Consider the following 12,955-nt stretch of genomic DNA (forward strand, 5'->3'; position numbering starts at 1 on the left):
AACTCTATTTAGGGTAGCAAACTGAGAGGGGCAATAGACCTAATATATCTGGACTGGCCAGGAGAGGCTGGACAGTGCAGAACACACATTTTGGAAGAAAATCCAGGATTGGGAATGTGTTGGGATCACCCTGCAAGTGGTAACCAAGGGCGCTGTAAGCTTGTGTGTGGCTGATGTTTGCTGTCAGACTACTGGAATCCGAGTTGCTGAACCAGGGCTATGCCTATACACAAACACTCAGGGTGCGACCTACATGCTGGTAGGCTGAGAGCGGCCCAGGTTGGAGCAGCAAAGCATCGAGAGGCACCCAAAGGTGCAGTGCAATGGTGACAATGGAATATCATATGCCCTCTTGGGTATTTGCATAAATTCTTGAAAGATAAACATATCCCTACGAAAGGAAGCACAGTGAGGATTTTTGTTTGGTTTGGTTTTTTGGGGTTTTACTTGCAAAGTATATCAAATCATTTATACTGCTATCTGCAAAGAGCTGAATCTAGGAATGTTCTTTGGATAGTCACTGGAGTCAGTGTTCTTGTTCTTAAATAGCTGCACCCATTTAGATATTCTTGACCTCTTCCCACTTTCTACAGACAGCTCCTTTCAACTGCTGGCTGGGAAGCTGTGGATTTAAGTTTTGGGGAGATTATAGTCTTCTTCAAAATATACTTTATTCCTTTGTATATGCACAGAAGCATGTAAGAATCTTCGTATAAATATATATTCATATCCCTAACGGCTTGTAAATGTCCTCTTAATACACCTGAAACTTCCCTTTGCATATCATGTGGACTGGGATTACTTAATAGAATTTAGCACTTTCATCTTCAGAGTACTTTATAAATGTTGACCCTCAAAACTTATTTTATATAAAAAACCAAAATAAAAAAAAGTCTTGATTTCTGTTAAATATTGTCTTAGCTTCAGCCTTCTTTTTGGCAATCAATTATCTATTTTCTCTTTTTCTTAAGATACTGTAAATTAATTTATCAACATTCAACAATGATTCATTTTAGCTGGATATAAAAATGCTTAAACTGACTGATTACTAAATGTAGTGTAAGAAGCTTTTTGGAATGATTAAATATGGTCAAATGACTAGGAAGTGGCATATTCTGGAACTATATGAATGGTCAGAAATATAATGTTTCTGATACATATAGGCTGATGAAAGATGAGGGATCTCAACACTTTTTAAAACCAGGCCAGTAGAGATACAGTAGCGTAATAGTATGTTCTCACGATATTGGCACCCCCTTGTCTCTGGTCACAGCATTGCACAACAACTAGTCTCTGGAGCCCCCTCCTGGGACCTTCCCTGCCCTGCAATGGCCTTTCCCAGCCTTTGTCTTCTCCCAGCTCACCTCCAGCCAAGTCACATGAAAGTCTAAACCTCTTACGGGGTAGCACAAGCAAGTCCAAATCAGAGTCCAAACAAATCGTTAAACTAATCCCCCTTCTGCCCTTCTTTTGTTGGCCCTATCTTAGGGATTCCCTTGCAGGAACCTAACCAGCTCAAGCAGAGTTCTTCCTCCTGTGTTTCCTGTCTGTTAAACCCTATCCCATGCTTCTCTACACCAGAGACACCTGTCTCCCTAACTGAGCTCCATTAGCCTAGTTATAAGAACTAGTTCCACTTTCTTTGGCCAGGAGGTAATTAGTTAATCATCTCTCAGGTGCAGAGTCCGACTAATTGAAGTTCTTAACCTTGCTTGATGGGGCTTAATCCCCCTCCTTACCTATCGCAAGTGGTGAATGGGGCCATGACTTGCGTAATAATTCTCAATTCACATTTCCACTCTGGAAAAGATGGATTGATGCAATGGTCTTCATTTTATAAGCAATTACCTCACTCCATATCAATTGGAAATTATACACACACTATTGTGTGCATAACTGTAACAAACGAACTAGATGGAGGAAGTAAAGCATGTTACACAGCTCTTCCTTTGAAGTAAACAAATAGCAGTCACAGTATACCCATAAGTGATATGGGGCAGAATGGATCCCAAAGATTTCCTTTACTTTGAGAAAGCAAAGTAAATTAAAACCAAGTCTCGCCTGTTCTGGCCCTAGTTTTCAATGAATAATACATACCATCAGCATATTGTGTAACACCATATATCGATTAATTTTAGAGAGACTAAGAATTAGTAGCTATATTATTCCAAGATACCTTTATGTTCTCAGATATCCATGGACATTCTCTGTTGGAGTACTATTTCACTAGCATACATGCTTTCCAATTGTTCTCTGTGGAAAAAACTCAAACGTAGGGTCACTTAGTCTGACACCAAATCCTGTGTTTCCACACAACTGGTAGTTTCTGCTTTTCATTGTTATAAAATACTCTGGCGACGTGTAGAGCTATAATGCGTAGAGTTATGAAAGTATGGTAAAAATTATAGATTGCTCATACAATGCTTCTGTGTCACCTTTAGAGTTGCTTGCTAAATTAATTTTCATTATACCCCTCCATAGTTCAGGGTTGGCTTAAATATTGTACAGGAAAAAAATGACATGACTCTCAATTGTCACAAGGAATGACTATTTGTTATATGCAGTATTTTACAGCACAGTAGATTAATGTGTTTTGGAACCAAATACTAAAAAGAAGAAGCAAGGTCATGTTAGAAAATGAAATTGAAAGATCACTAATCAATTGTTACCTTGCTTTAAATAACATTGCTTTGGAAGTTAAACTATTAGTAAGTGTAAGATATTACTCTTACTAATTTTGTTTGCTTTTCTTAACATACCTAGGCAGGTAAAGGATCAAAGGAACTCTTCCAATGGAGAAGATATATTATTCATCCAGGAATTCAGCAGAAAATGCCAGAATGTCTGCAATGTCTGTAAGAGCTTAAAATGTTCTTCCTCTTGTTTAAAAAGTGTGGAGTTTGCGGCGAGAGGACTTGGATGAACATTAGATCTCAGCCTAGTTTTTCCCATAAGAGATGCAGGCCAGCACTCAGATGCTATGATGAGAACATAAACATACTGCTGAAATAGGATATGGTTGATATTTGTTTAAGGGAGTCAGTGTTCAGAACACTGGCCACGCCACTAATCTGCATTCTGTGTATCTAATTATACTTTTGAATATTTTGGTTGTGTCTTCTTGTTCTGGAGGAAAATAAAACATTTGAAGTACAATCCAGTATATTATAAATAATTAATGTTGGTATAAATGGATAATGGAGACAAATGTAAAATAACATTTTTTCCTTCTTTTTCCTCTGACTCTATTCCCTTGTTTTGTACTGTGCCTCATCATTTAGCTAGCTAATTACCTCCTTCTCTTTGTGAATGCATTCACCTTTCTTTTTCATCAGTCTTAAAACTCTGGAGGTTTTCTATTATTTGGCAATTAAAGATGTTTTTTGAGTTTCAGAGCTCTTAAGCCTGTTTTCCACACAAATTGTGGTCCAAGAAAAAGCAACACATCCCTAATCTGACAGTGAACATGTGTACATACACATAGCAGAAATCAGATCTGTTTTGTCTCACTCTACCTCCAATGGATGATACCAATGCTGGGCTCAGGTTCATCACCTGTGTAAATCGAATATGATTGGGGATTGAATGTTACTTTGGTTGGGGAAAATTAACATAGGAAAGTAAATTCAAAGCAGTCAAGCAAAGATGCTACAGTAGATCTATGTAAACGGATAAAGTCTTATGTTTCAGACAGATTAAGCACAGTTATTCACTATTATGACACAACATTGGCTTCATAATAAAAATATGAGCAGGCAAGGTCAGAATCCCTAACACTAGTTACGCTAGCATGGCAATTCATTTCTTCTGCTTGTGGAACTAGGGTGTCCATGAGACCTTCGCAAGACTCAAGGTCATAGAACAATGATGGTGGCTTTGCGGATTATTCTGCATGTAATTCTCCTGATTTAATTAAAGGTTCCCTACTGGAAGCTGAAGTGAAAAGGGTGCCTGTGGTGCATAGAAAGAGCATGTATGAACTATCACCTATGTGCCAATACCTACTAGTAGCAAACCATCATAACTATGTTGTATAGTAAGCATTATGATTAAGTCTTTGGTTGTACATCTTTAAGAAGTCAACCTCCCAGAATTTTACCTGTTCAAACTCCTCCATGTCCACTTCACCATCACCATTCAAATCAAACATCTTGAAGGCAATTTCAAAATTCCTCTGGGGAGCTACATAGGAAGAAACATAATTAAAATGAAAAATATTGACCATTAAACAATATTCATTTGAATTAAGAAAGCAGCAGAAATTAGATTAGAAAGGAAGATTTGTTGCTAGCTGATCATATATGTATTATTGTATCTAAGAATGAAACCTGTATACCATGGATTGCAATATCCAGTGGGGTGAGAAAAACTGCTGAATCTTGGTGTTACCCAGTCTAATAGGGTTGAGAGTTTAGACTGCGTGCTTATATTTTATTTCTTTTGGTAACCACCTCTGGCTTTTTGCCTAATAAACTTCTTTTACTGTTTATATTTACCAGTGAGTTTGCCTGAAATGTGTGGTAAATCTGCTCAGGTTTCAAAGGCTAGTCTATATATCCACTTTCCATTGATGAAGTGGTGAACTAATTAATAAATTTGCACTGATCGTCTTGAGCAGTGCAGACATCATACTCCTGAGGTACAAGGCTAGAAGCTGAGGGTTTTGGCTGGTGCCTTACTCTGTGTGATTCATAAGTGGCTCTGGGAGCATTCATGCAATCTAGCTGGATGTGGGGCTCAACATGCTATTGTGCTGAGTAATCACAGTGCCTGGAGGGGCTTGCTGCTTGTCACTAGCAAAGCATTATGAGAGACAGTCCAGGGTGGAGAGTTAAGGGGGCACAGTTGTCCCATGGTCCCAGGCTGCACTCCAGGGATCCTGTTGGAGTCTTAAAACAGCAACACTCTCATGAGGAAACTAAAGAACCTAAACCACCAAAAAAGATAGTCATCCTTCTGGTGGTGACATCTGACTCAGATGATGAAAATGAGCATGCAGTGGTCCGTATTGCTTTGGATTGTTATCGAGCAGAACCCGTCATCAGCATGGACACATTTCCTTTGGAACGGCGGTTGAAGCATGAAAGGACATATGAATCTTTAGCGCATCTGGCACATAAATATCTTGCAATGCTGGCTAAAACAGTGTCATGCAAATGCCTTTTCTCAATTTCAGGTGACGTAAACAAGAAGTGGGCAGCATTATTTCCTGCAAATGTAAACAAACTTCTCTGTCTTAGCGATTGGCTGAACAAGAAGTAGGACTGAGTGGATTTGTAGGCTTGAAAGTTTTACATTTTTTTATTTTTGAATGCAATTTTTGTGTACATAATTCTACATTTATAAATTCAACTTTCATGAAGACATTGCACTACAGTACTTGTATTAGGTGAATTGAAAAATACTATTTCTTTTATTTTTTACAGTGTAAATATTTGTAATAAAAATAAATATAAAAGTGAGCACTGTATACTTTGTATTCTGTGTTGTAATTTAAATCAATATATTTGAAAATGTAGAAAACAGCCAAAAAATTTAAATATACAATATTCTATTGTTTAGCAGTGCGATTAATTGTGATTAATTTTTTTAATCACTTGATAGACCTCTTGCTAATATATTCATTTCAAATCAAAAGAAAAAAGGAAAGTAAAAATAGGTCAGATGGACCCACTCACTCCACAACAGCATTGAGCTGCCATTCAAAAATAACTCCAGACACAATCTCAAAAGAAGTGTTCATCCATCTGGCTGATTACATATAAATTAAACATTGTATGTTTCACAGTGGGTCCCCTACCAGCAGTGTGGACTGACTGCAAATGAAGGATTAAGATTTTCCAAAAGGAAAAACAGGAAGCAGCCTGGGCATAAGAGGAAGGGGTTTGCACCACTATATTTGGGAGGCAACGACAACACCCTGGCACTTGACACTGGGCAAGGAAAAAAGCGAGCAATTTTGCTTTATAAAAGAGGGGTCTCAACCAAGCTTTGAAAATCGCTGAAGAGAACTTTGGGTGAGATTAACTGCTTTAGGCAGGTGAACCTGTTCAGTCTTCAGAAAGAGTATTATGATTTTGTACTACATGTAAGCTTGTTTCCAAGATTCTTACTCATAATTACTTGAATCTCTATTCTCTTTAATAATAAACTTATTCTCGTTTTTACTACAAATATTTCTTAGGGCTCCGGTGTTAAGCAGGGTGCTGGTTCTGAGCTGCACAAACTGTTGATCTGATAAACTGGTTTGTTCTCTTCCTTTGGGAACACTGGGCCTGATAATTCTGTGAGTGTTCAGTAGACAAGTGGCTGGACACTGCAGGGAACACTCCAGGGACTCAGAATCGGCATGTGCATATTTCTACCTGTACAGATGGAGTGAGGCCTGGAAAATAGTTCTTGTGTTACCACAGGCTGGTGCATTCAGGGAGCTGATCCACAGCAGACACAGAGAAGGCTGCTTTATACGAAGAGCAGGTGGTGATGAGGTACCTCACAACCCTAAGTACCTTCAGACACAGTTATCTCCCCCCTTTTCTGTAACTTGATGCCTCTGTGTAAATAAAAAAAACTGCTTTGGCTTTTTTTTGGGGTGGGGGGGGGGCTGACACGTTGCATTTCAAACAAAAGCTCTTTATTTCTGTCCACCGTCACTCCATGGTCACACATGGCATTACTCCTAACCAGGATTTTTTCATTTCATTATTTCCCCTCAGATATGTTAAATCTGTGTTTTTTTAAATTCAATCTCATTTTCTTTTCTACTCATATTTCTAAGCCCTTTATGTATGCAGCATTATTTCTCTGCCGTCATTGGCATCTGCAAATATCATTAGTATGCTGTTTACCCACTTCTTCAAGCTCTTTAAGAAAGATGTTAAAGCAGGCCAGATTGAACACCAATACCTGTGCTAACCCATCTGTCTCCCAGTCTGATGCACTGCCATTTATCACGTCTTGTTGTCTGCAGTTCTTCAGCCATCTTTGTTCCACGTAATGGTGTAAACAGCCAAACCAATTTTAATGAATTTTGTGAAGACAATTTCTTGAGATAAATTGTTTATTAAAATCCATATCCATATTTACTACCTTCCCCTTTTCCACTAATCTGGAAATTATTGTAAAGAGCAGCCACATTTTTCTGGCAAAATTTGTACAAACAGAAATAAATCCATACATAAAAGCTTGATGAAAAAACAAAAAACTACCTGTAATGCCTCTGAACATGAGAGAACTGTACCATACAACCTGATCACAGACCGGCTGCAAGGACTTCATAAAAGAAACAACCAATTCTCAATCCATCATTATAAAGTCATAAAGGGATGTTCAGCCAATTAGATGGACTGATTAAGCACATTCAATCCAACCATGTCATTTTGAACAGAAGGTACCATTATTCGGTGGAACAGTTTCCATGTTTACATTTGCAGGAAATAATGCTGCCCACTTCTTGTTTACGTCATCCGAAAGTGAGAATAGGCATTTGCATGGCACTGTTGTAGCCAGCATTGCAAGATATTTACGTGCCAGTTTCCATAGAATAATTGTTCTGACCCGGTACGGCCGTTCTTATGTTCTTATTTAAGCATATTCTCTTGAATGGTGGCTGAAGCATGAACGGGCATATGAATGTTTAGCACATCTGGCACATAAATACCTTGCAAGGCCAGCTACAAAAGTGCCATACAAAATGCCTGTTCTCACTTTTTGGTGACATTGTAAGTAAGAAGAGGGCAGCGTTATGGCCTGTAAATGTAAACAAACTTATTTGTCTTAGTGATTGCATGAACAAGTAGGACTGAGAGGACTTGTAGGCTCTGAAGTCTTGCATTGTTTTGTTTCTGAGTGCAGTTATGTAATAAAAAAATCTATATTTGTAAATTGCACTTTCACAAGGAGATTGCACTATAGTACTTGTTTGAGGTGAACTGAAAAATACTGTTTTTTGGTTATAATTTTTACAGTGCAAATATTTGTAATAAAAATAATATACACTGATTACAATTACAACACAGAACAGAATATGTATAAAAATGTAGAAAAACAAAAAAATATTTAATAAATTTCAATTGGTACTCTATTGTTTAACCATGCGATTCAAACTACGATTAATTTTTGAGTTATTTGCAAGCTAACTGCTATTAATCAACAGACCTAACATGTACTCAATTTAAACGATCAACAACTATACAAGAGGTGGAATTAAAAGAATACAATAGTAGACAGTTAAAGTAACTGAGTACCCTCCATTACCAGACAGTACTACACTGAAGGCTAAATCAATGAAGACTACAGGAAAGAGGGGGATTTTACTTTTAAAAAAGATTCTTTGGCCATTTTATTTTAATTTAAACACTAACTGGTAGAAGCTATATTTAAGCAAGCCATTCACCCAACACTTTTCTTGTGTTGTACCTGTCTTTTCTACACTTGTGAAGCAGCCATTATTAACTGAAGCTTGCAAATTTGTCTCAAGTGCTTCTGAATGTGGAATTCTTGTCAATTCCAATATGCTTGCTATTCACACGTATGGAACAAAAACACTACATAGGAAAAAGTGTCACCTGCCTAGGCACATGCCCGTAAGCCAACAAATGCCTGATATGCCAAATTGTTGACCAAGCAGTGTGAATAATGTCCCTTCACACCTGTATGAATATGTTCCTCAAGTAGTTTTCTTTTCTGTGATGTTTCACATTTAGGTAACTTTACCTGTTAAGAGGGGAAAAACTTACTGCTTGCTACTCCTTTGAAAGCCCTGAAGCATCCCATTTTTCTGTTTGAATTTCAGCATGGTGTACAAGCAGCTCAAGACTTCAATATTAGTTTTGAAGTTTAATAACTCTATAAGTGACTATACTAAGGAACTAGAGTGTTTTATTAGAAATTATTTCCAGAAAAATGACTCATTTGTGGCTTAATATTTGAATAGCTACTCCCCACCTTCATCCCTCTGCCCCAAAGTGAAAAAATGCAAGTTACAAGGGCACAATATGTAACGTTTATAAAATATTTGAAGTTTATAATCAGTCTCCAAAATATAAAATCCTTCAACACAGAAAGAATATCACAACCAAAAGAGAGGGCTGTTTTAAATCTAAAACCAATAGCACGCTTTTTCTTTTTGCTATCTTTGGGTTCAAAAACGTTAAAAAACATCTTACCTTTCTCCCCACTTGCCGCCACCAATGATTAATAGAGATTTATATTTTTTAAAAGCCTGTGAATCAGCATGGTGATTTTTCTCTATGACTTAGCATGCTAGCTTGTTGGCCAAACTTCCAGTCTTTTTTGTGTGAGGGAATTTCAGCAAGGACATTATCTCCAGGAACGAATCAGGGCCACATAAAAGTTCACCCTCATAAGACTCCCCTTGGAGACTGAGCAATGGCTTGCAGATGATTAAACAGTTTCCATGATAGCAGGGAAGAAACAGATTATAGACCTTTATATAATTGGGAGCTAGGGGACAGCATGTTATGTCTGATAATGGAGTAACAAAAAAACCTTACAATTATGTCTGGAAGGATTAGATTTTTATTTCACTGTACTCACACAAACGGACAAAAAATATTTCTATCATTAAAATTTACAAATAGGCGACGTTTAAAAAAAAGGCTGCTGGAGAACTGAGCAGAGTTTGATTTAAGGGCATATACTTCATATATTTTGACATGTGATGTTGGCAATTTGTTTGTTGTTTTTCATGGTTATAAAGCTTTAACTTTTTGAATCTCAATGTCTACTGTCACTAAATTATTGTCTACCCTGTCCAACAATTTCCTGCAATTGTGAACATTTAAATGAAAATAGAAAAAAAGTTTAAAAACAATTAACATCTATCAAAACTATACCAAAATAAAAATCAAATTTTGCCAAGCCTACTTATAATAAGGCCGAAATGTATACTTGAAGCATTTACTGTCTGGGGGGAAAAACCAAGGCAAATATAGTACTGGAGTGAAGAATGCAACTTAATAAGCAATTACAAAAGCAATGACTGCAAAGCTAAACTCGGATCAAAATACTAATGAGGAATCAGACTTCTCAAGGGTACATGAAATATATTATAAAACAGTAGAACATTTAATAGAAAGTTGTCTTCAGGAAGGATTAGTTCAAGAAGAGAAGCACAGAACAGTTAAGATTCTTCTCTATGAACAAAAATATGGGCCAGGCCTTAAAAGCAGGATTCTACAGCTTAAAGCTAGGAAATTCACTAGTTTGAATAGGATTAGCTGCATATGTTCAAGATACAGCTGTGTTAACACTCAATATTTTTCATTTTCAATGAACACTCCTGCCAGCGAGGTGATATGCTGGTAAACCAGGTGCCAACTCTGGCCAAGGCTGTAGGTATCAGCTAAGCACTGATATATTCAGACCTAGAAACCAGACCAACTCACTATACGTTAATATTATTTAAGATAGGGGTTAGTCTTGTAAAGCTGCATTTAGTGTTTAGACTCTATAAAATGCTTGTAAGTTGGTGCATGCATCAATCGTATTTGTAAACTTTATATCCCATGCTATAAGGTAATATGTACGTTTTGCTTTATTACTGTAAAAATGCCTGTTCTGAACTTCTGAATCTAGGCAGGAAATGTGGTTCCCTCGCCCATCATGAAGGATTATCAAGGATAAAAACTTTGTTGATTGCCCCATCCAACCATGAAGAAGTTATGTGCAGGAGCCCTTGTCGCATCGATTTAAACTCTGGGCGGGGAGAGCACATAAAGATGATCACAAAAAGAAATAATTATCTCTTTGCTATTTGGATTCTCACAAAGACTTGAGCTAAGAAACAAAAACAGAGATCCCCGGGGTTAACTTGGGTTAACCCTAAAAGACATTCAGTGGACTGATTATTACATCTCTGTCAACTTTAAGAAACAAAGACTAACGCATTTGTGCATATATGTTGCCTGCTTTAACCTGTAAAAAACTCCCTCATTTCTTTTTCCTAGTTAATTAATCCTTAGTTAGTTTACTATAGGATTGGCTACCAGGATTGTCTTTGCTGTGAGATCTAAGGTACAAACTGATCTGGGGTAAGTGACCTATCTCTTGGCACTGGAAGCAACCTAAATATTTTGTGATTTTTGGTGTAAGTGACCATTTATCACTGCCTGGGTGGCCAGACAGACTGGAGTGCCCAAGCGGACTGTCTGGGACGCCATAGTAACACTTGTTTAGTGCTTCAGGAGGTCATATTTGTTACTGGGTTGGTGAAATCTAATTACAGAATATACTGACAGTTTGGAGTGTCTGCCCTGCTTTTTTACAGTCTTTCCTGAAACCGGAACTCACAGTTGTGAACCACTCCACACAGCGTGACATGAGGTTTTGTTCACATGCAAGTTTGTGGAAACTAAGTCTTGGGAGTAAATCTGGGTGAAGGTTCCTGCCAGGACCGTTCACAAGTCATCTTGAAATCTCAGAGATTGGAAGAAAAGGAAGACATCACACAATCCCAAACAGGAGAATTGGCAGTAGTGCCTGTAGCTTGAGGTAGTCTATGGTCAGGGAAATACATGGCAACCTGGCTGTGTTCCAGAAGCATGACCAGGGGAGGATGCAGGAGAAAGTATACTTAAGGATGGATTCTATCAGGCATCCTCTGGAATAGCATCTTGCACAGATCATTGCTGGCTTATCTAAGAGGGCAGCAACTACCTATGCAATGTAGGACTGCTTTGATATACAAAGATGGCATCACAAGACAGTGCGCATACACATAACAGTGCAATTACTTTGTGTGAACGTGAGCAGAAAAAATTGAAAAAAACCCTCTTCGGAAAAAGAATCCTATTGAATTCTATAAAAATTGTACCTTTTCTCAGCATTTTCAACTATCCTCTTGAATTTAATAGAGGATAACTAAACTTAAGATTCTGTCACAGGTATTTTTACTAAAAGTTAGGGACAGGTCACAGCCAATAAACAAAAATTAATGGAAGCCTGTGACGGGTCTCTGACCTTTAGTAAAAATACCTGGGTGGTGGTGGAAGGGATTAACAATGAGAGCACTGCCAGTGGCTGACCTCTGGCAGCTGTTCCAGTCCCGCTGCTACTCTGCCAGCCCCGGGGCCGACTGCCAGTCAGCTGCTCCTGCAGCCTCAAGGCTGACTGCCAGCCGCGATTCCAGCCCCCCCACTGCCCTAGCGGGCATGACCCTAGGGCTGTTGCTCTGGTAGTCTTGGGACTGCCAGCAGCTCCAGCCCTGCCCCGGAAGAAGTCAAGAGGTCCCAGAATGTCATAGAATCCAGGACCACCGTGACAGAATCGTATCTTTAATTATAACCATTCTAAAGGATAATTTAAAAAACCTATGAAAGGGATATCACTATTTGATTTTATAAAATCCTATTTTAAAATTCCACAAGAATTTTTCATACGAGACTACCGCAAAAAATTGTCCACAGTTCTTGCTTCCAGTGTTTTGTGTCCTCCTCTCTCAGTCAGAAATAAACGCTGGCATTCTTAGATTGGGAAACCATACATGGAGCCAAATACAATGCTTTTCCTTGTGGGACAGATGGTAAGAAATGCATTAAAAATTTCCTAACATTCTCGAGGCCTGCTTATCTCCTGCTACCTCTTCCGTGAAGTGTCCCCACAATCACAGGGCAATCCAAATCACAATGAGTTAGTCCTCACTCTTGTTTGTAAGCGTTAAGTCATCCAACCAGGAAAAAGAAACAAATGTTATGTGATTTAAGTGACAATTACATTGCTTGGATATTTATCTAGAGTATTATCAGCTGCCTAACAAGCGAAACATGTTCAAATAGCCATTGGGGATTTTTTATCACCAGGAACTGATTAAACCCACTGATCCCTGTCTTTAGTGAGAAGCAAAGAAGTTGTTGAGTTCCCACTGCCCAGAACTGCTTCTACATAGTGGCCAGCATATTACTGATTACAAAATGATAGACCAGGGATCGGCAAC

General features: G+C 38.2%; 1 protein-coding gene across 3 annotated transcripts in view; it reads right to left on the reverse strand.

Moving 5' to 3' along the window:
• MICU1 (mitochondrial calcium uptake 1) overlaps positions 1-12,955 on the reverse strand; it is a 216,030-nt gene that overhangs the window by 76,419 nt on the left and 126,656 nt on the right. For all 3 annotated transcript variants that reach the window (XM_075072636.1, XM_075072637.1, XM_075072639.1), the window contains exon 7: positions 4,100-4,182. In XM_075072636.1, the coding sequence (XP_074928737.1) occupies positions 4,100-4,182 (83 nt within the window). The remainder of the gene's footprint in view (positions 1-4,099; positions 4,183-12,955) is intronic.

This window comes from Chelonoidis abingdonii, chromosome 15 (genome assembly GCF_003597395.2).
Source record: "Chelonoidis abingdonii isolate Lonesome George chromosome 15, CheloAbing_2.0, whole genome shotgun sequence".
Lineage (NCBI taxonomy): Eukaryota > Metazoa > Chordata > Testudines > Testudinidae > Chelonoidis > Chelonoidis abingdonii.